The 24,464-nt window shown below is 40.6% G+C and overlaps 1 protein-coding gene across 4 annotated transcripts in view; it reads right to left on the bottom strand.

Moving 5' to 3' along the window:
- The window catches only part of NTRK2 (neurotrophic receptor tyrosine kinase 2), a 311,333-nt gene that overhangs the window by 129,154 nt on the left and 157,715 nt on the right, over positions 1-24,464 (bottom strand). The window contains exons 13-15 of one of the 4 annotated variants that reach the window (XM_081103077.1): positions 13,425-13,472; positions 6,227-6,415; positions 1,891-2,407 (exon numbers count right to left, since the gene is read on the bottom strand). In XM_081103077.1, coding sequence (XP_080959203.1) covers positions 2,379-2,407; positions 6,227-6,415; positions 13,425-13,472 — 266 coding nt within the window. In that variant the 3' untranslated portion in view covers positions 1,891-2,378. Of the gene's footprint in view, positions 1-1,578; positions 2,408-6,226; positions 6,416-13,424; positions 13,473-24,464 lie in introns of those variants that run through there. The other 3 variants (XM_081103075.1, XM_081103078.1, XM_081103076.1) reach the window with 3 other exon arrangements.

Genomic DNA, 24,464 nt, shown 5'->3' with positions numbered 1-24,464 from the left:
CTTCTTCCCAACACAAGAGGCTCCTCTGCACTTGTATTTGCTGAGCTGGCCCTGGTCCACAATCTGCTGGCACATGCAAGAGTGGCCAACTGGAAACCAAAACAGAGCCGGGTGGGGGGGGACTTGATTGGATTTACCCTGCTGGTACCCATTCTCCAGTTGAGCTGGGCCTTGGGCAACCCCCCGAACACATGCATTAGGATCCTGCATCTGCTGGCGTGCTTCCAGCATAGGACTGATGACTTGGTGAAATTGGATTGAAATGTTTGATGTGAGAGGGCTGCATAATTCTATCTTGGCTGGCTGATGATGTGGAAGTAAAACAGTTTTCAGAATATCACTATGAGCGCTTCCTTGACCTAAATCCATAATCATTTTTCCTTTTCAGCTGTTACCTATAAGACAGAAGTATTTTCTCTAGGGATCTAGGGATCCTATAATCAAGTGGTATTTCTTTTTGGAGACGAATAAAATCACCCAGTGGTCAAATGCTAATAAAATGATGTCTGTTATTTTACTTGTTGTAAATGTGCTTGAAACTGGTTTGCTAACAAATCTTCATCTCAGTGGCGTTTGTAACGTGGCTTGCATTGTAAATGTAATTATGCAGCATGTATTCATTTCCTTTCTTCTAGGGAACTCAAGTTGCTTTTTAAAGCATTTTTTGATAGCTTCTTACCATCTCCTCTTGAGTTGAAAAGAGAATATAATATCAAGCTGTTATCGCTAGCGATGGGGGACTATGGAACCAAGAGGGAGAGAGAATTGAACTGGGACCTACAGAATCCCAGCAATGTGCTATGAAGACCCCCAAGGGGTGGATTGCGAACCCAGTGTGCCATAAACGAAGCAATTTCTAAGGATCCTAAAATAACTGTGTTCTCTCTGTCATAACACTCATGCTGGGCACAATGGACTTAGTTTGTTTTTAAAGTGTAGGCCATGCCCTTCAAAGGGATATAAACAGTTCCCAAACCAGCTATATTTGGCCAATTAAATGCTTAGAAGAACATATATTTTTGAAGGACAAAATTAAGAGGCAAAGGACAGAGATAAGTGCTAAAGCAATTGTTTCTACGTGTTTTTAAACCAAAATGGACCATGGACACAGATTGTACTCAAGTTTGAAGATAACGTCAGGTAACTCTGTGTCCTTATCCTTTGATCTAATGAGCTCCTAGAGTCCTGGACATAATTAAGAATTTTTTTCTCATAGGTACTCAAGTAACATTGCAAATGTGTTCAAATCTCTGAAGTTCTGTGAAAAAATATCACCTCCTTTTTCTCCCTTTGTTGGTATGGGTATGACATTAAGGGAAGAGGAGGGTGCCCCATGTGATCTTTTCAACTACTGTTAAAACACTCCCTGCCTTTATAACCTTTTATTTCCTTATGCTTAGCTGGTCTATGAATCTGTGCTTATCTACATAATTGCCTAATAAGCATATAACCAATAGGAAAACACACACGCGTGAGCACACACACACACACACTCGCACACTATAATACCTGGAAAAATATGGCACATTCTGTAGGAAATCAATAAAGATCCATTTCATTGGAAATGGAACCAAAAGGAACAAATATCAGAGTTCTTTATATGCATCTGTCACAAGGAGTTACTAGCCCTAGGTACATAGAGGGCATGCTCTGTGAGAAGACATACAGTACATATTTGGGGACAATTCTCATTTAATTTAGGCCCCAGGCCTAGGACCCTAGCTAATTTACAAGGCTTCTCTAGGAAAGACACAATTTTAGGAATGACAATAGTCTATGGCATTTGATTTTCCTGCAGGGGAAGCTATAACACATTCCCACTCTTCAAGAGAACCCAAGATTTATGACTTGGGGGTTTTGCTGGCTAGTGTTTTTTTATTTTTTTTATTTCACTCTTACATTATTTTTTTTCAGCTCCCTTTGTATCCTGCCTAGCAAAAATTTTCTCAGCAGTCAAGGACAGGATAGCAGCACAGCTGCCCTTGAGTCAAGTTTGTAAATCCTACTGGGAAACCACTCCATGCTGTCAGATGATGTGGTTTTCAGACACGTCTATACAGACTAGTTGAATTAAAGACCAACTCCAGACTTGATGTGCTGAGCTCCTCAGCTCCATCTTGCCATCCTGATTGATCGAGGAGATGGGTCTATAGTTAAAGTGGCATAGCACTTTGAGGGCTTAGTCATTAGAGCACACTGCTTTCTCTTTGGAAGGTAACTTCTTGCTTGGCTAGGGTATGGAAGCTAAGGAGTGACGTCAAGATGTTTTCTGGCCAGAATTTGCAGATAACCATAGAACTCTTCTCCTCCATCAGGCATGGATTTAGCCTCCTTTAGTTCCTGCAGTGACACAGGAGCCTCCAAATACCAAATTATTATCAGGCGGTCTTGGGGGAACCTCTGGGCCCTGCAATAAAGTAGACAAACTTGCTATTGGAAAGTGCTCAGGAGCAATTCAGCCCTGTTCAGATTGCTCTAAAATCCTGCAAACCATCTCTAGATTTGGTAAATGAAAGCCTGACATAGCTCCTGATAGTAAAAAGTACTTTGGGGGATATAATTTATTAACATTCTTCACTTAAATGATCTTACATATCATTTAAAGCAGACTGCTTTTGTTTGGGATTTGTTGTTGTTGTTCTTGTTCGTTTGTTTTTAATGCAAAATTATATAAGTATGGAGGCTGAGTAATTTTGGAAAAGTGACTTCTAAGCATCATCTATAGAATAAAGTATTTGTATTAAATGATCTTTAAGGTCTAACTCAGGGGTCACAGACAAGTGGTCGATTATGTGATCAAATCTGACTCAACCTGGTGTCATTTATTGTTCTCGCCCAGTGTTTTAAATTTGGGGAAATTCACAATAAAATATTTTAATAAGTGCCTGTTCTTGCTGGAAAAAATTGAGTATCAGGTCATGTTTAAGCATAGCCTTCACAGTGCCATATAATCTTTCTGATCTTGCCTGTTTCCATATTGACCTGCATAATCTTGTAGGTAATTGGAGTTTAGGACCCTAGCTCTAAGCTATTCTATTATAGTGCATTGTAATTATATGATGAAATCTTTAACCATTGGCCTCCCTAACAAGACTCTCTGAAGGCAAGGAACATTATCACCACTAAATCTGCAGTTCCTGGAACTGTAGGAGTATTATGGATAGTTAATATATATTTAATGGATTGAAATTCACCTTCTATATTAGATTCTTACAATTCAGTAAAATAAGATTGGAACCACTCCTTCTTTGTAAGATCACACATATATTTGAAAGCCAACATCTTTAGGTAGCAGGTAGATTCTGGAAAGAGAAGTAAATATGCTGGCTTATGGCCCAAGACACTGATAGGTCCAGAAGTTGGTGGTATATCATCCATATGACATTTTGCTTTACGCACTTGGGAAAAGTTCTTAACTTTATCTGAGATGATATTAAATTTGTTGCTCAGCAAACTTCTTGAAAGATCCCTTCTCTAAAGGTTTTTTAGAGGTTAGGTATAAAAATGTTCCATGGGGGGGAAAAATGCTCCATGGGAATCACTTAATTGAAAGCTAATCTCCCAAAATTGCATGGGCCTAGAGCAACAGATCCCTCTGTATAGCAGATTTATGCATTTTAAAATATTTTAATTTCTGGATGACTGCTATTAGGATGTTCAAAAATCAGGGTTTTTGGAAAAAGATTATTCTTGCTAAAATTGTCATCTAAATCTGTTTAAATTGGATAATATATTATTAAAAACATGTCTAACAAGTAAACTATTATGTAGGCAAGTGTAATAGGAATAGAGCCAATGAAGAAGGCTATGGGTCATCTTTACTTGTTACAAGTCTGTTAGTAATTAATATTTCAGTAATATATATCCATATCTGGTCAACATTTGGCCAACATTAAAAGTGTATCATGTCCCATGATATGAAGGAATAATTCAAGATATTGTTTCTGCTCTCGAGGAGCTTACAATCTAACATAAACAAGACAGAAACACATACATGAGAGTGATTATACTCTTAACAAAATGCAACAGATACATTAAAGATAAAGGTAAAAAATATGGGGTAAAGAATGACTTTTTAAAAAGGGTGAAGACAAGGAGAGAAGTAATTTGCTTCTTCATTCCCATTTCTTTGAAAAATGATTCATAGAAGATGTATGATTTTAAGTGTTCTTCAAATCATGAAATAGTGTATGGCTTGAAGCCTAGAGGAAAAAACATTTCTGAGTGACTGGAAATACTGAGCTGAGTAAGGATGGCTGGGTGAAGGGTCCAGAAAGACTTTCTAAGGAATGGACTATCAAATTAAGCATCAATGGTCTGGATCCCTCTGGTAGAGGACAGAAGCTAAGGGGAGACCACAGGTCTCCTCAACTCTCTTCCAAATGCAGGTGGTGTACAATGACTAAACCACAAAACCAAGACTCCTCCAAAATAATAAAAATGTCTAGTTTAAAACCTTTGCAAAAATCTCCATAGACTCTAGGTTAAAGAAATGACCTTTGGAAACTTCTTTGTGGATTTCTAGGGTAAGAAAGCACTTCTAGATAGAACCATAGACCCAGCAGCCATCTAATCCACTTTCTTCTATAGGATCTCATTCGTTTGTTTGTTTATTTCTTTGCTGGCTCATTTGTTAATTTTCTCTTATTGGACTTATTGAACTGATGCTAAATACTTTATTATTCAGCTTTATCTGCTTTATTTTTCCACTATCGACAAAGGAGAGCAAACTTTTGGAACAGGTTGATTTTAGTCAACCTCAATTATAATACAGCCTCAGGCTAAATGAAGTATGTTATACAGCCTGATATTGATGGTGACAGGAGTGTCAAAGTACTCTGTTCCTAGGGAGAACAATCAAAATGATGACAGATTCTCTCACCATAATACCCTGCTTTGCCTTATTCAACACTTGACTGCAATGCATGCAGGGTGTTTCAAGGACCTATGGAGGATAATTATCTCAACAGAAAATGCACATTTTTAAGCAATACCTCCACACATCTTGTTCATACCATAATGACAATGTTAGAATTAGAAATACCTTGATTTAAATTAATAATTTTATTTCAAGAAGCTCAATATTCTTCACATCTGCAATTCTATTTATCTTGTCATATTACATATTCAACTGAAATCTATGGTGGGGTCCAATCTCACGTATTTACAAGCTTATAATTCTGTTCTTCTTAAAAATGAAACTTGAATCCACTGTTAAACATACCTTGGGATAAATTTGAGTAAATAGGAGGCAATAATAGGTGTTTCCTCATATGTGAACAGATCTGATACTCATTGTTAAGCCTCCTTATCCCATGATAGTCGTAGTGGAAAGTAAGTCCCCAAATACTAACCTTCTAAGAGTCCCACCTTACCTCTCAGGATAAAAGCATTTAAGGTGGGGTGAGAACATGCAAATAGAATATATCCATTATTCAGTGCCAGGGAACTCCTGGAACCTGGGTCACCTAATGTTCTACCTTTATATCCCCTTATTCATGTGTAAGGGAAGGTCTGGAGTTCCAATGGCATAAGACCCATTTGTCCCTTGCGATTTTATTCTTTGTTGTCCTTAAGTCTGTGCTCCATTTTTTTTTTGTATTTGGGCAATGTCTCAAAAAATAGAGTAAGAGTCTTGGGGAAAAAAACTGTAAGCTTTCAATAGAGGCTATTAGGTTCATTTGGTTCTAAAAAATATGTCAGATTATTTAACATGTCTCTTTGCTATCATGACATCACAAGAAGCTTCATGCTGAGAACTAAGACTGAACAAATAATACAGAACTACCAGAATTGATACCACCTGTGTGCAACATAGCTCCTCATGATGACCTTATAATGTATATTTTAATGATTTTTAATAAACCAAATTTAAATCCTATCAATTGCCTGATATATGTTCATTCTAATGATACTTCTGGTTTCTTTCTCTTTTTCAAGATAAGTATGCCTTGATTCCAACTTCATTTTGACAAATGGTTTTTGAAAATAGATCCCAAGAGAAGCCAGAAATTGCCCACAGTTCCAAGCCCAGCAGAAGACACGCCCCGTGAATTCCATAAGAAACAAACTAAAGAATCTATTCTGTGGTCCCAAAGCCCCAAGAATACTCAGACATTTCACAGCCTTCCTCCCCCAAGTCATCCTTGTCAAGGATTCTGATAAACACACTTATAGATACAGCTATGCAACAAATGGGCCAATAAGTATAAACAGATGTACTTACATGTGTCTGGCTTGAGCTGACTGTTGGTGATGCCAAAGTACTGGGGATTTTCAATAACAGGGATCTTCGTCATTCCAATAATGACAGCATCAGGGCCACCCTCTGAAGATGATGGAGTATTACTCCCATTGGAGATGTGGTGGAGTGGGCTAGCAGAGTCATCATCATTGCTGATAACTGAAGCTGGGCCTGGAGTTGGAAAAAATACACATTCTCCTGTAATTTTTAATGTATTTGTTGAGCTGTAACTCACATACATAAAATTCACCCATTTAAAATGTACACTTCAGTGGGTTTTAAGATATTCAAAGAGTGTTGCAACTATCACTACAATCTAATTTTAGGACATTTTCATCATTCCAAATAGCTGTCATTCCCCATTCGCTCCACTTCCAGCCCTAGACATCCATAAACTTACTTTCTGTCTCTATGAACTTACCTATTCTGAAAATTTCATGTAAATGAAATCATAATATGTGATTTTTTAGGACAATTTTTTTTTTTTTTTTACTTAGCATAATGTTTTTAAGGTCCATTCACTTATAGCATGTGCCTTTATTATATTCCCTTTTTGTTGCCAAATAATATTTCATTGTATGGATATGTCACATTTTGTTGATTCATTCACCAATTGATAGACACTTAGAGTTGTTTTAACTTTGGGGCTGTTGTGAATAATGCTGCAATGAGCATTCATATACAAGATTTTGTGTAGACATACATTTTCATTTCTCTTGGGTGAACTCGCTGGGTCATATGGTAGCTCCCTGTTTAACTTTTTGAGGAACTGCCAAACAGTTTTCCAAAGTGGCTACACTATTTTATATTCCCACCAGCAACATATGAGTGTTCAGATTCCTGGACTTCCTTCTTCTGTAATTTAATATGCAGCCTTCCTCTCTATTCTCTGAACATCCATCTTTAGAACACTGGCTCATTGAAACTCACAGCATCAATTTAAGATCCTGTTTCACAGTGTACTGAAATATATACAAGGAGCTCAAAGATCTGAGTTCCTTTCTCCACTCTTAGGACAAGTTACTTACTTTCTTTGTACCTCTGCAACCACTTACATTTGTAACATGTGCAAAATGATGCCTGCTTGCTATTTTATGAAACCACTGATAGGAAAATGCACTATAAATTTAAATGTGTGTCATGAGTATGAATTGCTACTAGGTCTTACTAAATGAAGTTACAACTGGTGGACTAGAATTACATTGAACTGTCCTATTACTCTGTTCCTCTCTCTGTGTGTTCTGTCTGTAGCTGCGTCACTTTTGCCTATAAAATAATGGCTCACTCTCACAGCAATTTACCTGCTTTGCCTTTAGTCATAATATTATCTACACTAATAATAGACAAATATGTAAATTGACCGCACCTCCACAAATACCCCATAGCCAATCAGGAGGGAATATGCAAATTAGCGGGACAAGATGGTAGTGGCCACAGAGCCAGCCAGAGCAGGTGGGAAGCTTGGGTCACCCCCAGCGATGGAGGAAGCCAGGCTTCCTGCCTGCCCTGGCTGGCCGCTGAAGGAGGGGCCTGTGGGCAGTGGCCACGAAGCTGGCTTGAGCACGTGGGAGGCTTGGGTTGCCTGGGTTGGCCTCTGAGGGAGGGGCCTGCAAATGGCCCTCAGCCCCTCACCCAGGCTGGCTATGCCCCCATGGGCTGAGGGTCCCTGCTGGGGGGTGTGGCCAGCTTGAAAACAGCCCTTAGCCCCTCACCCAGGCTGGCCATGACCCCCAGTGGGGACCCTCACCCCATGGGGGTGTGGCTGGCCTGAAAACTGCCCCAGCCCCTTGCCCAGGCCAGCTCCATCTCCAGTGGGGACCTCCACACCAATGGGGGTGTGGCCAGCCTGCAAACCACCACAGGCCCCTCGCCCAGACTGCCCAAACCCCCAAGGGAAGCCCCACCCTAATCCAGGACACCCTTCAGGGCAAACCAGCAGGCCCCCACCCATGTACCAGGCCTCTATCTATACTAATAAAAGGGTAATATGCTAATTAGACTGGGAGACCTTCCAGGAGACCTTCCTGATGTTCTTCTTCTGGCAAAACCATGGTGGCGGGGCCGAGGTAGAGGTGGTTAGGGGCCAAGAGGGGAGGGCAGTTGTGGGTGATCAGGCCATTGGGGGGGGGCCATTGGGGGTGATCAGGCTGGCAGGGGGCCAGTTGGGGGTTATCAAGCTGGCGGGGGAGGGGCAGTTGGGGGCGAGCAGGCCAGCAGGCAGAGTGGTTAGGGGCAATCAGGCAGGCAGGCAGGTGAGCAGTTAGGAGCCAGCAGTCCCAGATTGCAAGAGGGATGTCTGACTGACGATCCCTGTGGGATCGGGCCTAAACCGGCAGTTGGACATCCCCCGAGGGGTCCCAGATTGGAGAGGGTGCTGGCCAGGCTGAGGAACACCCCCCCCCCTGCATGAATTTTGTGCACCAGGCCACTAGTTTATTTATAATCATTCCATGGATGTCTTTATGCTAAAGTAATAACCATAGCATTTTTCATATGACACTTTAACTTTCTAGCCCAGAGTCTCACAATGTATATGTCCATAAATACAGTCTACTGTGTCTTATCTAAATCATTAATCCATTGGCCATTAAACCCACAGTGTTTATATTCAACCAAAAATAAATTCACAAAGACAAATGTCTATATGAAAGCTTCAAAACAATTAAGATATCGGTGGCTCATGGTAGACACCCAAACATGAAAAGTAGACAAAGCCCCCTAGAAATCTATCTATATATATAAAAGCCTAAGCAACTGGCCAACCGGCCGACTGGCCAGTAGCTATAAAGTGCACTGTCCACCAGGGGGAAGATGTTCAACGCAGAAGCGGAAACTACAGGCATGAAAACATGGAACAGACTGATGAATCTCAGAGAGAAGGGGGAAGGAGGGAGGGCAGAAAGAGATTAACCAAAGATTTTATATGCATACTAGAGGCCTAGTGGATGGATTCGTGTACCGGTGGGATCCCTTAGCCTGGCCTGCAGGGATCAACCCAAAACCAGCTCTCCAGCATCCCGCGAGGGGTCCTGGAATGTGAGAGGGTGCAAGCCAGGTCGAGGGACCCCACTAGTGCACGAATCTGTGTACCAGGCCTCTCGTATATTTATGACATGTGTTTTTGCAGCGAACTAACTAGGTGCAGGGTCCCACGGAAAGCAACCACTGGCCAGGACTACTAGCATAAGCCAGGAGGAAGACAGGAAGAAAAGGATAGAAAGAAAGACAAAGGAAAGACAAATGCAGTCAAGACAAATGCATACTAAGGAAAGGAAAGTCTGAATCACTACTTTCATAGCAAGAGAATGTATATTCATCCAACCTCCAGGATGCATGTTTCAACATCTCCATCCATTCTTTACCTCTTCCCTCACACTTGACTATTGCAATGAGAAGCACCACAATTCTAAAAGCAAAAGCTGTTGGGTCATACATTTTTAAATCCCCTCTGAAATATCATTGTAATCCATCTCCCAATTCAAGATCCATTTTCCCCTTCGTATGGGGATTATCACAGTATGTAGTGATAGCAATTGGACATTCCCCAGCTAGCTGAATCTTAAACAAACTATGCAGGAGGCAGCCAACTGCTATTATAGGTAATTTTTTAAAGCATTCTCTCAAGGGGATGTTCATTTGAGATGCCTTTCATAATACACTCTGGCTTAATTCTGCAAACAAGTCCTCACACAGCCAATTTAGAAGCCACAGAACACTCAAAGAAAAGGCAATCTCCCCAGTTGCACTCCTCTTGTGCCTGGCTCACCAGCATTAGTAAAGTGTGGAAATTCTGCCAAGAATAAAGACAAGTTCTTTCTAATATCCTTAACCATCTATGTTTCACTCTTTGCTTTCTGGCAGACCTAGATCACCCAGAGCCTAAATCCAGAGATGGAAAATAGAAATGTGTTGTGCTAAGGTTTCTGCCTCGTGTCCCCGCTGGCTCCGTCACTCTGTTCCTGGTGCAGCTGTCCCCTCTTTGGAATGACCCAAATAGTCTACTGCCTGAGCTCCCTGAGCAGGCAGGGTCACACATTTCTCAACAGATTCCTGGCTGCCCATTTACCCTCAGCAATACAGGAATTGTCATGTTCAGGTACTCCACATGCTGTCAGAAGGCCAGTGATATTTGCTTCTGGAGCCCCTGCAAGGAGTAGAAACATCTGATCCCAGTTGCCTTTGTCATTGATTCTTGTGGCCCAAGTCAGACTACCAACATTCCTATAGCATCTCATCATTTTGGAGGAGGTAGATACCTAGAAGACAATGTCGAGATGCCTCCAGGAATCTGAGCTCTGAATCATCTGCCATGGACACAGTGGGGCTCTAACTTAAAGAGCTCAACCCAGAGACTTGCTCTTTGTGTCCCTTCCTCCACCAAAGGGCACTGTTTCCTCCCCTGACCTGAGTAAAACACCAGACTCTGAAGTAACAAATTGAAAGAAAATGGGCTTTTTTTTTTTTTTTTTTTTTTTTTTGGCAGAGTGATGGTGATACTGGTGGATTTTTAAGCATATGGGGGGTATAAAAGACCAGAGGTGATTTTTCAAAAGCCTTTTCACTTTGCCAGGAGGTGGCTGTTGACAAATCTGACTGATACACAAACCTCAGCCATTTATCAATTGGAATATTAATTCCAGTGCTGTGTTCTTCATTGTTGATGCTCCAAAGTCTGGAAGATTGATGTGGCTGGCAAGGCTGCAGGAATTCAGCCCATTTTTCTAGGAACATTTTGATCTAATAGAGCTCAGCAAAGTTGGGAAGGGGGGAAATGCTCTCAACAGGGACAATGAATGTCTATATAATTTGACAGGCGCCTGTCTGTGCATGTCACACGATGTGTCATTGTGTGTATCTGCACGTGCTTGGGGAGATACAATGAAAAGACAGACAGAAGAGTCAGGGGCACATCACAGTGTTATAAGAAATTCATATGAGGACTTGAAAAAATTTCTTATAAAATTAATAAAAAGTTTTAAATTGCTGGGTGTGTGCAATTTGCTGAGTTTGGGTAGAGAGTTCTAATTACTGAGCTGACAAATATGACTTATGCCTGGAAACATTTTTAACCTATTTTTCTTTTAATATGTCTCCAGCTCAAAGAGCCATTTTTTCTTTTATCAGAGCTTCTGGGTAAGATCTCTACATCTATGACTTTACAGGCCTCTCTGAGCCTAACTTAGACTTATTTTCTTGAGATAAGAATCCATGAAGGTCGTCTGGGGAAGGACCAACAATGCCTTCAGGGCAAGGGGAGAGATCACTGTTCTTGAGCAGCTGTGTAAGCGTGTCTTGTGTTTTCTGTATTCTCATGCTTCAATCTTGGGCTTGATGATACTGAGGGACTGTCCTTTGTCATCCTCAAGTAGTAAGGAACTTGCCTCTGAGTGAGCCTTTCATATACAAACCAACTAATCTGTAATCTTCACCCCAACCACATCCCTTTTCAAGTTATCATACTCCAGGCCATTATCCATGTGTCCCATTACCCCTGAGCCAGGTGTCAGACAACCAGGGACAGCTCCTACACCCCAGAACCCACAAAGCTCCAGAAGCTTCTCAAACCTTCCAATCCTAAACCTGCTACCCCAGCCTCACCCAGTCCTTCCCGAGGAAACCACAATAAAGGCTCTTGTTTCTGTTTTCCCCTCACTCCTTCTGCCTCCTGATGGACTCAGGGGCTTCTCCCTGAGGTCCTCCTTCCACATGGTGTGCCCTCTTCTCTGGGGAACTGTGAATAATGAATTATCTTTGCATCAATGGCCGTTGTCTCCTGACCTATTGGCCTCACCATCTCTGAATAATAACAAAACCAACATTTTAAAGCAGCAGCGCCTCTGACAAACTGTAGCTGAAAGAACAATTCTGAAGAATTCTTTCTGCTTGTAGCCTAAAAGGGTGAAATCCTGTTATTGGAGCTTTTGAGGAACCAGCACCGCCCTGCAGGGTGAACTGGCCTGAAAAATGTTTAAGTGTTGGAGTGATTTGCTATTTAGTGGAGGGAAGGCCCCATCCCACAGCACTGTTGTGGGAGAGTTTATCACCCAACTCCTCCTGCTACCCTTCCCCCCAACACACACACATACACAACACAAGCCATCAAACAGGCCACCTGCCATACTGCCCAGGATTCTCTCTGGTTTCTCAAAATGCCTATGATCAGTTGTATCTGAAGTGTGCCCTGGGGAGTTGCCGACAAATCCTGAGGTGGTTGAGTTTAATGTTCCAACTTGACCACATCTCCACTTTCCCTTTGCTGGTTGAGAACTCCTCCCTTGGAATTCATAGGGCTAGTTAAGGGCAGACTGATTGATATCAAGTTCAAAAAGGGAAATGAACAGAATTCCTCATATGGACAAGGAGGGCTCACAACTGGAAGGCTCCATGATACTGGTATACTTTGCAATTTTGCCTATAGCCAACCTTGCAACCAAAATAAATATTAACCAACAGATGCCCAAGATGGCTAAATCTCGGAAAAGCATATGCAAAATGGAAGGAAGTCTGTCTTTTCATGCCTTCTTAGCAATTCCTCTTCATTGTCTCTGTATGCATAGAAAATACTAAACAAATTGGAGGTCCCGGGAGATCACACCTGATTTCAATCCTAGCGATGAGCTACATTATCTGCACTCATTTGATAGCTATAAGCTCTGCTCTTCAATTGTCAACACAATTGCAAGGAATCGAATGCAATCAAGCACAAATCATAGTGTCTAGATGTTAGCCTTGTCTTGAATGAGAAATGGTCATAAACAAACAGCTGATTTACCAATGCAGAAATTTATTACATCGTGGCCAATGAAAGTTAAGACCCACACTTTCCAGGCATGAATATTCAGCCAGCTTTGCTGGGCATGGAGCTGCAGTCCAGTTGTATTTTATTTCTTTAATCTTCTTAGAAATGCATCAACAACCTAGAACTGGATGACAGTTGACACATCCCCGGAGGGTAAAAACAAGTCAACTTCAAGAACACAGAACCATTTACCGAAACTCAATGAGCAGCAGTAATGCCTTTTCTGGAAAAAAAAAAAATCCTAGGCCTCCTTCTTCAGCAAGTCAGAAACTGGGAACATGAAAAAATGAATCAAAGGCCAACCAGTATGAAGAGGCTCAACAGTTTCATCTGAATTAAACACAAGCTCATTATTTATCCAAAGAAGAAGTAACTACTTACCAACACCTTGTCTTGATTTTACATTCCCAAATCCAAACCATGAGAAATCTGAAAACCACAACAGAACATAAAATAAACGTCGAAAGAGAAGTGTAAACCAGAGGTGTTCAGCACTGTCCTTAGTGAAATAACTCCAGTGCCCTCTCAAAGTTCCACTGAGGACCGAAGCTTCCTCTCAAACTCCCAACCCTCGGATTTTTGTGTAAAGATCTATTTCTCATCCTGAGAACATGGAAGTTCAAGTCAGATAAGGGACAACAACCAATCTTCAAGAAAAAGAACCAAAACCCAGGGTTAAAAGTTCTGAGCAGTTTCCTCCCAAAGTATGGAGTGGAACAGAAGAGTTGCTGGGTGGAAATACACAACGCATCTGAGAAATGCACGAGAGTGCTGATCCTCAGCTGTGTGAGAAAATAAGAAGGGAAAGCAGATCTTCTCTGGAGCTAAGACAGCTAAGATTTCCCATAGGAGAACGGACACTTGGGCTGGATGGGGATTCAAGAGGAAAAAAAAAGGGAATCGATTCTCCAAGGATTCCATGACTGACTTGCTGTGTGACGGTGGGTAGCTCATGGCAGATCCATGCCCCTTACAATACAAGTTTACACTGGTACGTGTAGGAAAGGTCTGCCAAATGTTTGCAGGTCCTCTAGTGAATAAAACTACAGTGAAATGGCTGTTTACTTCCTGGGCTTGACTGTTCTCTTCTAGGTAATGTCCACTGGGTTCAAAGTGAATTCTGCACAGCGGGAAATCCTTGGATCAAAGCCAATAAAGGCATGGAGCCGAAGTAAGTAACGGTGTTACTCAGCTGTTTAGATCTGTGGTGACTTTTTATAAGGACTAGGATAAAGAACTATGTAGGAGAAGAGCCGACTTCAATGAGGCAATGCATGTAAAACTCTTTGCACACTCAAAAATGCCTTCCAAAGCTGTGTCATGATTACTATTTTTTTCAAGTATATTTAGCCCTTCCTTCCCTGGGGTTTCAGAACTTCAGCTCTTCAAACTCTAAGCCGGTTTTTGCTTCTGATTGGTATTCCTCTGAATGCTTTCTTCCAGGTGTCAGAAGATGGGGTGGAGGGTCTGGCCTCCGTCCAACGCCGAATAGAGACGCCTTGGCACAGAGGACAGTGGGCCTCACTCACGGGCCCTTGGTCCAGGGAGGCAGGGCTGAGCGTGCGGACTTCCTAACTACGAAGAATCCCTATCGAATCAGGGTGCATTTTCCTCTGTTTGTTTGATTTACATAATCTTCATGAAACCGTAGGTTGAATTTTTAAGATTGCTTTTTCCACCTGAGCATTTTATCAAAATCATGTTTCTGTCTTACAGAATACCCACTGAAGGACAATGGCACAGCGGTCCCCCACTGATTTATAGGCCGGATTATTTTCGATCATTAACTATGATAAACACAACTGCAAGGAACATCTTTACCCGTTTTAGGTGTTCCCATCTCCATTTTCAAAAATCATTCCTTCCAGGTAAATCTTAGAAATGGAATTATTGGGTCAAAGGGGTAACTATCGTTGAGTTTCTCCACACATGTCATCAAATTGCTTTCCCGCCACATCTAGATCTTAGGGTTACCAATAATATATGAGAAGGTAAGAGTATATTTCCAATGGGAAGGCTAAGGGGGCACCATTTCCTACTTTTGTCCTTGCCATTGGCATGTGTCCGCCTAACTGAACAGAGACCTGGCAAATACTCACCCCTGACCTGTACTACATGAAACCATTCACACTTTGTCTTCTGGGCTGGTGTTTGGCATGGGTGCAGTAAGGACTGCAGATATGGAAATAATCAGAATAAGGCAGATAACACTTGTGTAGTCATTATAACTCACCAAGTGCTGCCCCCTACCCCACACACACCCCAGACAAGCCCTTTCTTTAATATATTATCCTCTGTTCAGTAACAAGGAATTGAGACTCGGAGAGGCTGATAGATTTAGCAAAGGTCCCAGCTCATAGTGACCCAGCCTTCTGATGCCAAATCCGGTTTAGACTTTTTTTTTCATTCATAGCTGCCTTTCCAAACCTAGCCAAAATTAGCCAAAGTTTACAACACTATAATCAAGATTCAATTTTATATATAAAAAGCACTATAAGTAGTCATTTATTCTCATTTATTTATTCAACAGAAACGGGCTGTGTGGCTTCCCCCCTAGGAGCTTACAATCAAAGATCAGCTACCCTAGAAGTATGTCCAGGGTGTATGAGACTCAGGAGGAATAACTATCCAATTGGGGCAGGGGTGGATATTCTGTTAAGAGAGAAACATGATTTTGGCTTCTGGACAACAGGTTAGAATTAGCCCTGAATGGGGGAAGGCAGAGGGGGCATTGTCGGTGTAAGGAGTCCAGTCACGTCCCGCATGGGCAGTCCTGCCTGTGTCGAGGGGCTGATGGGGCTGGAAAGTAAAGGAAACTGAGAAACAAAATAAACGCCAAGCCAAGAGGTTAAATTTTATAGGTAGTCCCCCCTACGCTCATCCCCTGCAAAAAGAAATCTTAGGCTAGGCAGTAACATGATCAAGATTAGTTTTAGAAAAGTCATTTTGGCTACAGGGTGCAAACAAGATTATGAGAGGGAAAAACTGAGGGCCAGAGACTGGTAAGGAAGCTTCTAGAGAAATCAAGGCACGAGTGAACTGGCATGAACCAGGTTCTGGGAAAAGAAGGGATGGCTATCAGGCATATTTAGGGGGATCAACAGGACATGGTGATTGATTGCAAATTGAGGGGAGTATGGGAAGTGAATAATGAAGGTTAAGGGTTTGAACAATGAGACATATGGTGATGCTGCTCACAGTGTCTCCAAAGAGGGTTAGGGGGTTACACTGACAGCATAGGTGTGGGGCACAAATCCCAAAAAAGGCGCCTACGTGAGGACTGGTGTTGAGACCTCAGAACACATATCTAATACCCAAAGTAGAATTGCCCAAGATCAAGAACCCATGGTTTCATGGGTGGGCAGAAGCTAGATGTATTTCTTGTTTGGGCGCATAAACACCCTGTTTTGCAGGAACAAAGGAAAGGGCTTCCAGCTGAGATTAACTTTTGACAAACTTATTCCTAAATTGCTAAAAGATTTCTAAGTTCTTTTTAACAGTAACACAATTATTATGTAAGACAGAATACAATCTTCTTGCCCGTATCTCAGAGTACTTGGAAAATTTAAGACCAGATTATCAGAGTCACATTGGTACCTCTTTCCCCCTCCCCCACCTCAGAAGTTGTCCCTGGTCTGACAGCTCTTTCTTGATGGATTTAAGCAGTAGTCTTAAAGCCTTAATACTAAATTTCACCAGCAAAACTTTCCCACAAGGCCAAAAAGAAACAATTTCTCAATTTCCTGTGATGTTTCACCCATTGGGAGTCGAGTCCTGCCAAACATTCTTTTCTATTCTGTTTAATAAGAGACACTTTATTCATTGCAAAATAAAGGGCTCCTTCAAAAGCAAATGTAGTTGCAGTGAGCTTAAAGGAACTCTGCCTTTTGGAATCTAGACCAACAAAGATTCTAAATTATAAAATTAATCAAATAAATCCATTTATGATGAAGAAAGTTCAACCTTCCCTGACCAGAGAAGAGAAATGTATTTCTTTAAATGGCACATTAACACATTAAGAACTCAAAGATAGAACTTAAACTAAACAAAATAAATGGCAATGAGGATTGCTTTTCAAATATCTCCCAAAGGAAACAGTAAAAATTTAGGAGGTTGAAAAGGAATATTTATGATGCCAGGGAGAGAATCAGAGAAGAGAGCAACAAATAGGCTATGTGAAGAAATCTAATCTTCCCTGTGGGTGCTGGCTTGCACAAACTAAAGGAGATTGTTAGAAGGGTTCTGATCTCCAGAGAATGAATTTCTGAATTTTTTTCTCTTTTAAGTTTCAGAAAAAAATCATTTTTGTATGTCAGGAGAAAAATCAGCTTCCCTCCCTTTTAACTCTGGAGAGATTAAAATTTGCTGTGTTCTAAAATGTAATTTCTTTATATTTTAAGGCAAGACTCACCACCCTCCAACTCCAAGAAAAGCATCGCTAACATCCTAATGGAAGCAAATGGGAAAATATGATTCACTGACAGAAATATAATCACCTCCAACTTCTTATGGCCACACCCACTCCCTAAAGGACACAGGGAAGTGGAGCTCTGGGCTGCCTTTGCTGCAGAGAAAGTGGGGACCAGACAGTGTCGAGCCCAGAATAGACACTCAATAAGCACTTGATGGAGTAGCCAATTGCCTGTTACCTCAAATAAAGAACTAGGACTGACCCTTGGAGTGGAGGGAAAATGAATGCAATGGATGCTTTGCTGACACAATAAGCATCACCCGTTCCAAGTGACACACAATCAGCATGAGTAATAGTTGCTTCAAATTAATTCCAGCTCCTCAGGCCACTGAACAGTGTAGTGTGGTGCCAAGTTTCCACTTCAATTTAATCTTAATCTTTCATTTAAGGACACAACCTTTATATAAGTCCCATATCCACTGACAAGGAAGTGGACTTGATCTGAGTTACATTGGTTGTGGAAATCATGATGCACAGGGTCCTGGAATCCTCCTGACCAACTTTCATTGGCTTCATCCCTTCCCTTTCTTCAAATGCTAATGTGACTTATTATATTGTTCTCCAAGTAACATTGAAGATTTCCAATTCAAAAAATATAAAGAAAAATAAGTTTATTTTATTTATTTATTTTTAAGATATATTTGTATTGATTTCAGAGAGGAAGGAAGAGGTAGAGAGAGATAGAAACATCAATGATGAGAATCATTGATTGGCTGCTTCCTACACGCCCCCTATTGGGCATATGCCCTTGACAGGAATCAAACCCAGGATCCAGTTCACAGGCTGATGTTCTATCCGCTGAGCCAAACTGGCTAGGACAAAAATAAGTGTACTTTAGCTTAAACTGCTTGCTGCTCTCTGAAATATTTATTTTCTTCTCTTTTTCCTGGGCCCACAGCTAGACTCAGTTAACCAGCCCTCCTTGCAGTTAGTTGTGGCCAAACCACTAAATTATATCCAAGGGACAGTGAGCAGAGTGAGGGGCACCATTTCTGGGACTGGCCATCAAGACTTCCCATGCATACTCCTGGATGCTTTCCCCTTCCACCTATCCAGAATGCAGACAATACTTACATCAAACTTGGAATTAATGACTTGAAGTCAGCAGAGAAATTCTCTACTAACTCTCCCAGTGAGTGTAGACAGTGTAGAAACTAAGTTATTCTACTGGGGTCCAATGAAACAATTTATCCTCCAACTCCCATTCACATGCAAAAAATAAACTATTGAGTCTGAACTATTATCCACTTTGGGACTTATTTGCCATGGTAGAGAGTGAGCCTACCATAACTAATACATATACACAAAGAAAAAAAAAATACATCTTTTTGGTGCAGCCACTATGGAAAGCAGTATGGAGTTTCCTCAAAAAAAATTAAAAATAAAATTACCATGTGATCCAGCAATTTCACTTCTGGTATTTACCTGAAGGAAATGAAAATACTAACTCAAAAAGATATATGTGCCCCCATGTTCTTTGCAGCACTATTGACAATAGCCGATACATGGAAGCAACCTAAGTGTCCATCAATGCATGAATGCATAAAGAAAAAGTGACTATATATATATATATATATATATATATATATATCCAGTGAAATATTATTCAGCCAAAAATTGGAGGAAATCTTGCTATTCTTGAGGGCATTATGCTAAGTAAATAAGTCAGAGAAAAACAAATACCGTGGAATCTAAAAAATAAAAATAAAAACTCAAAGATACAGACAGCAGATTGGTGATTGCCAACGGAAAGGAGATGAGAAAGTGACGAAATTGGTGAAAGGGGTCAAAAGGTAAAAGCTTTCAGTTGTAACATAAATAAGTCCTGCAATGTAATGTACTAGTACAACTTGGTGACTATAGTTACATTGCATATTTCAAAGTTGCTAAATGAGCAGAACTTAAGAGTTCTCATCACAAGAAAAAGAAATTTATAACTATGTGAGGTGATGGATATTAACCAGACTTATTGTTGTGATCATTTTTCAAAATACACAAATACAGAAAAATTATGTTATACACCTGAAAATAGTTATATGTAAATCAGATCTTAAACTTATTTATCTTTTTACTTATCAAAGGTTTTAATTAACTGACTCCATGATTTCCCAATTCCCGCCCCCCCCCCCCAATCACAAAATTCAAAACTTTGTATCCATGTATATTTACATTTTTCTGGAAAGCCCACAGATTTCATTAGATTTTCAAAGACTTCTTAACCCCAAAAAGCTAAGAGCCACTGAAATATGCATAAATGATTTATTGTGTATTGTCTGTGTCCTTTACTAGAACTTGAGCTCCAGGAAATCAGTGACTGTCTTAGAAGAGGTTCTTCCAGAAATAAACTTGGACACAAGGATTCAAGTGAAGGCAGGTTATAAGGAAGTGATCCAAGAAATACTAGAGGGGAGTGAGCAAGTAACACAGGGCTGGGAGGGAAGCCCATCATGGATACATTATACTGTGGGTAACTAGAATTCAAATTCCTGGGAAACCAGGGGCAATGGTATAGAATGCAACTCAGAGATATCCCATCCAAAAGGTGAGGAAGTTGGGTCACTGACCCTCCAACTACCATCTGTCATTGGCTGAGAGCTTCTAGATAAGGGGAAGCCCTCAGGCAGAGAGTCCTGGGTGCTTTCAGCATGACACCATGGGCGCAGCTGGGAAAAGCTGAGAGGACATGGGTGAAACACCAAAGTATTTGCTACAAGGATCTTGCCTGTGTATTCACCATTATCTCTGGTGCCTTGCACAGCGCTTCAATAAATGCTTGTTGAATGAATGAATTAGAACAATTTTTTGAAAGCATAACAATATGAAATACAGCAAGTCTAATGAAAATATCAATATGCAAAGTATGCACCCAATATAAAACCACTATGTTTTGCAAATATATGTGCTCCCTTCCTGATTCATTTGTGGCCCTTCAATGGAACCTCACTGAAGACAGTCTTTAAAGGTGAGCAATACTTAGAACCAAGCATTCCGGGGAGAAGTGTGGGCTAGATGTCAGATGTGGGCTGTCTCTAGACACTGCAAGAAATAAACTGTATGGCCTTGGGTGAGCCATTCTCCCCCTCTCCCCTGTAGACTTTGTTTCCCACTGCACAAAGGCAGAGGTTGAGACATGGCACAGAAGGCCTGCTCAAGCTCCAGCAGTCTATAGTACTAATCATTAGGCGCATATGACTGAGAATAGATTGCCACGTGGCCTCGTACAGCTTTCCAGGGTATTTCGGGAAGGTGAAATCATGTGCAATTTAAAGAAAAGCAGTCAGTCAGCTGGCCTAGATCTTCTCCTGCTAAATAACACTCAGATGCTTTGGGGTCACTATATCCTTATCTCGAGAGAAGGACCCAGGCTCTGGAAAAGTAATTTTATAAAAGCAGTATTTACTAAATACCTGCTATATGCCAGGAACTTACTAGAGATTAGATGTTATTTTAATTAGGGAAAATTAGTCAACTTCTATTGCAACATTAAAAAAAATAATAAAAGCAGACTAAAGCCTTAAATCCCACAGATACAGTTCAGAAGGCTCAAGTAGAAAGAGATGAAACTAGACTTCTTGGAATGTGGCAAAATATCCTGATCCTATATTTCAGACATTTAATTTTAAGAAAATAAAATTGCCAACTACTTCACCTTTCATTTTGAACATGTGGACTATTTCAAAGAAAAGTCAGCCGGTATACATCTTAGTCATTCACATTTAAACTGTACAAAGTGTTGGAGTTTTTTAATCTACTGTAAATTCTGAAGGCTTTTTCTTTAACAAAAGTGGCTACAATCTTTCCCGGGTAAAAAGTGGAACCGGGAATGTCAAATAATTAGTTTCTAAGCTTGGAACTTTGAGAAAGGCAGGGGCAGCCTCTGCTTACTAATAAGAGATGACAGACATGGGAGAATAATATCAAAGCTTTGCCTTGCTACTGTCCGACCCAGTGAAAGCTCAAAATGCCCTATAAAGACTTTTTTTTCAGCTGTCACAAGCTCTCTTCAGAAAAGGCAGGTGATCTGGATGCACACACAACAAATTTCCCTGTTCACACTGCTTTAAGGTTGGGTGAAGGACTGCTTGAACTTTGCCCCAAATTCTCTGCAAAGCAAGTCTTTAGGAAGGAAATTGGGTGATTCTCAGGGAGTCATCTTGAAAGTGGTGTTAGCAGCCTTCAGAGAGAGCAACAGGCATTGAGGCTGGCATACACTTTATGATAAATTCCCATGAGCTTTTGTTTCCATGGAAAACCTAAACAATGACTCAGACTTCCTGGATTTGCGCAGACCCTATCAGGCCAAAATAAAGGAAGGTTGCTCTCTTTACCCTTTTTTGCACAAGGTTTGTTGCCGCATTAAGTGCATTTGAAAATGCCAATGCAAGTTATGTTATATATATATATATATATATATATATATATATTTGCATTATTTATATCTGCATATATTAAACATGCAAATTATATTTTTAGTTCCTTTCAACCAAAGTTTACTATAACTAATGCAAAGCATCATATAGGAATTTTTTGTGTGGTATATTATGGAATTTTGAAGGCAGAAAAACATGGTAGGAAATTAAAAAACAGTAAATATACTGGGCAAGAATAGCATTTAAGTTGGGAGGGTTGAACAGAATAAAATTATTCCTTATAGTGTGAGAGGAAGAAAAATAATATATCAGTTAACTTAGATGTCAAGTTAAGTAGGCATGGCAAAATTTCAAGTGAATCGTTAAAAGAATAGAAATAACTTCCAAGTAAGTAGAGCATTTCCAGCCATGACCCTCACTGCAAGGTATTTTCCATTGTCAACTGTATTCAAACCCTTTACTGCAATCTGAGAACATGGTGACCTGCTTCGTGGCATCCTTCAGCTTCCTTGTCGTTCTCTTCAATGACCCACTGTCTCCCTTCCCTTCCCATCCCACCAGCACCCTCCACACTTGAATCTAGTCAAGGTCAGGAAATGTGTAAGGCCAATGCAATAGCCAAGATATTTATTTAATTGTATGACTGTGTGCACTTCTATTAAGAAGCTCCCATAATGGAATGGGACATAATAGGATGATATGCACTTCTAAAGCTGGATGTTGAATAAAAATAATGGGATAAAATGACCTGAAGTAGAACAAAATGAAAACCCATTGTTTAAATGCAATGCCAGTCAAACAAATGAATGATTGGCCACCCTGCTTAGTGTCACTTGAGGTGGTGACTCACTGTCAGGGGAAGAAACCCAGATCTATAAGATGAAACTATATCTCTTCCTTTAGTGTTTCCCCACTAAATCCCCGATATGTCCTTCAAGATCCACCGCTTTTCTGGAAACTAATCAAAACTGATTGGCTGCGTCAGTGGTTCTCAAATAGGGGCCATTTTGCCTCCCATGGGAAAATTGGCAATGGCCAGAGACATTTGGGTCGTTGTAATAAGGTGGAGGGTGTGTGCTACTCGCATTTAATGGGTAAAGACCAGGGATGCAGATAAATGGCCAACAATATACAGGAAAGTCCCCCAGAACAAAAACTGAAAGGCCGAAAATGTCAGTGGTGTTAACACTGAGAAATATTGTCCTAGATCAGTGATGGCGAACCTATGACACGCGTGTCAGAGGTGACACACGAACTCATTTTTTTTGGTTGATTTTTCTTTGTTAAATGGCATTTAAATATATACAATAAATATCAAAAATATAAGTCTTTGTTTTACTATGGTTGCAAATATCAAAAAAGTTCTATATGTGACACAGCACCAGAGTTAAGTTAGGGTTTTTCAAAATGCTGACATGCCGAGCTCAAAAGGTTCGCCATCACTGTCCTAGATCATGGGCCTGCAAAGAGGAATTAATCTTGAAACCTTTCATCTCTGTTAAAAAGACCTAGCCTGCCTACACTCTCTGCCCCTATGGGAGTTTAGTCTTCTTTCCTGTTATTTCCGTGTTCTTGTCACTGGTGTCCCTGCTGCCAGTCCCTTCCTTTCTCAGTTTACCATTTGTATCTCACAAGAAACAGCTCTGATTGTCACTCCTGTTGCTCCCAAACACCGAATAGCGCTATTCTTGCCCCCAAACAGAGGGAAATGCAGTGCGAAGTGACAGAAACGAGATTTGGATGCTAAGCTTTAGATTTCAGTTTTGGACCCACCATTTCCTGACAGCCCCACAGTGACTTGGTCTCTCTGAGTCTCCCCTCAGAGCAATAATTACTTCCCTGGCCACCTGATGGTGCTGTTTAAGATCGTGAGCTGATGTTTGTGTGAGACTTCTGTAAATGCTCTGGTGTTATATAAACATGGGGGTAAGGAGATAATAAAGTACCAAATACTCAATGACATTAAAAACCTTGACCTGACCCCAGCTTTATCATCTATGATTTCCCCTTAAAATACACCAGATCCCAGGAAACTGTTAGTTTGCAGTCCTTAAATAAAAAATGCCTTGAATTTTCCTATTTAGTTGTTAATTCATTCACCTGATACTAGACAATGTGATAAATTCTAGGTATAATAAAGAATAGAATAAAATGATCACAGCCCCTGTCTATATGGAGCTTCCAAATTTTGTGTTTGCACCTCTGTTTTTCTCTACCTGAAATGTAACCTTAAAGTTCCATCTTTGATCATTGAACTCCATTTGTTCAACTAAATCCAGTTTAAAAGTCACTCCATCATGAAGCATTTCTTTATTTCCCAATCATAAATTGACATTTGTGTTGTTTATCTCTCATGGTAAATACTACGTTCTTCACTGTGTTAATTACTTACATAATCTTATTTCTCCTATTAGACTTGAAATTCTTCACCCTTTTCCATAAGCTTCAGAACACTTACAACAGTGTCAAGCATGGTGCTTTTCACATGGTAGGAACTCAACAAATATCTCAATTCCAGATTAGGTCCAATTAGAGGAATTTAAATTTAGGGCATGAGACACCCACAAAAAATAGTAGAAA

The sequence above is a fragment of the Myotis nattereri genome, assembly GCF_964212035.1.
Source record: "Myotis nattereri genome assembly, chromosome: 12".
NCBI classification, from domain to species: domain Eukaryota; kingdom Metazoa; phylum Chordata; class Mammalia; order Chiroptera; family Vespertilionidae; genus Myotis; species Myotis nattereri.
This window is presented reverse-complemented; position numbering and strand designations above follow the sequence as displayed.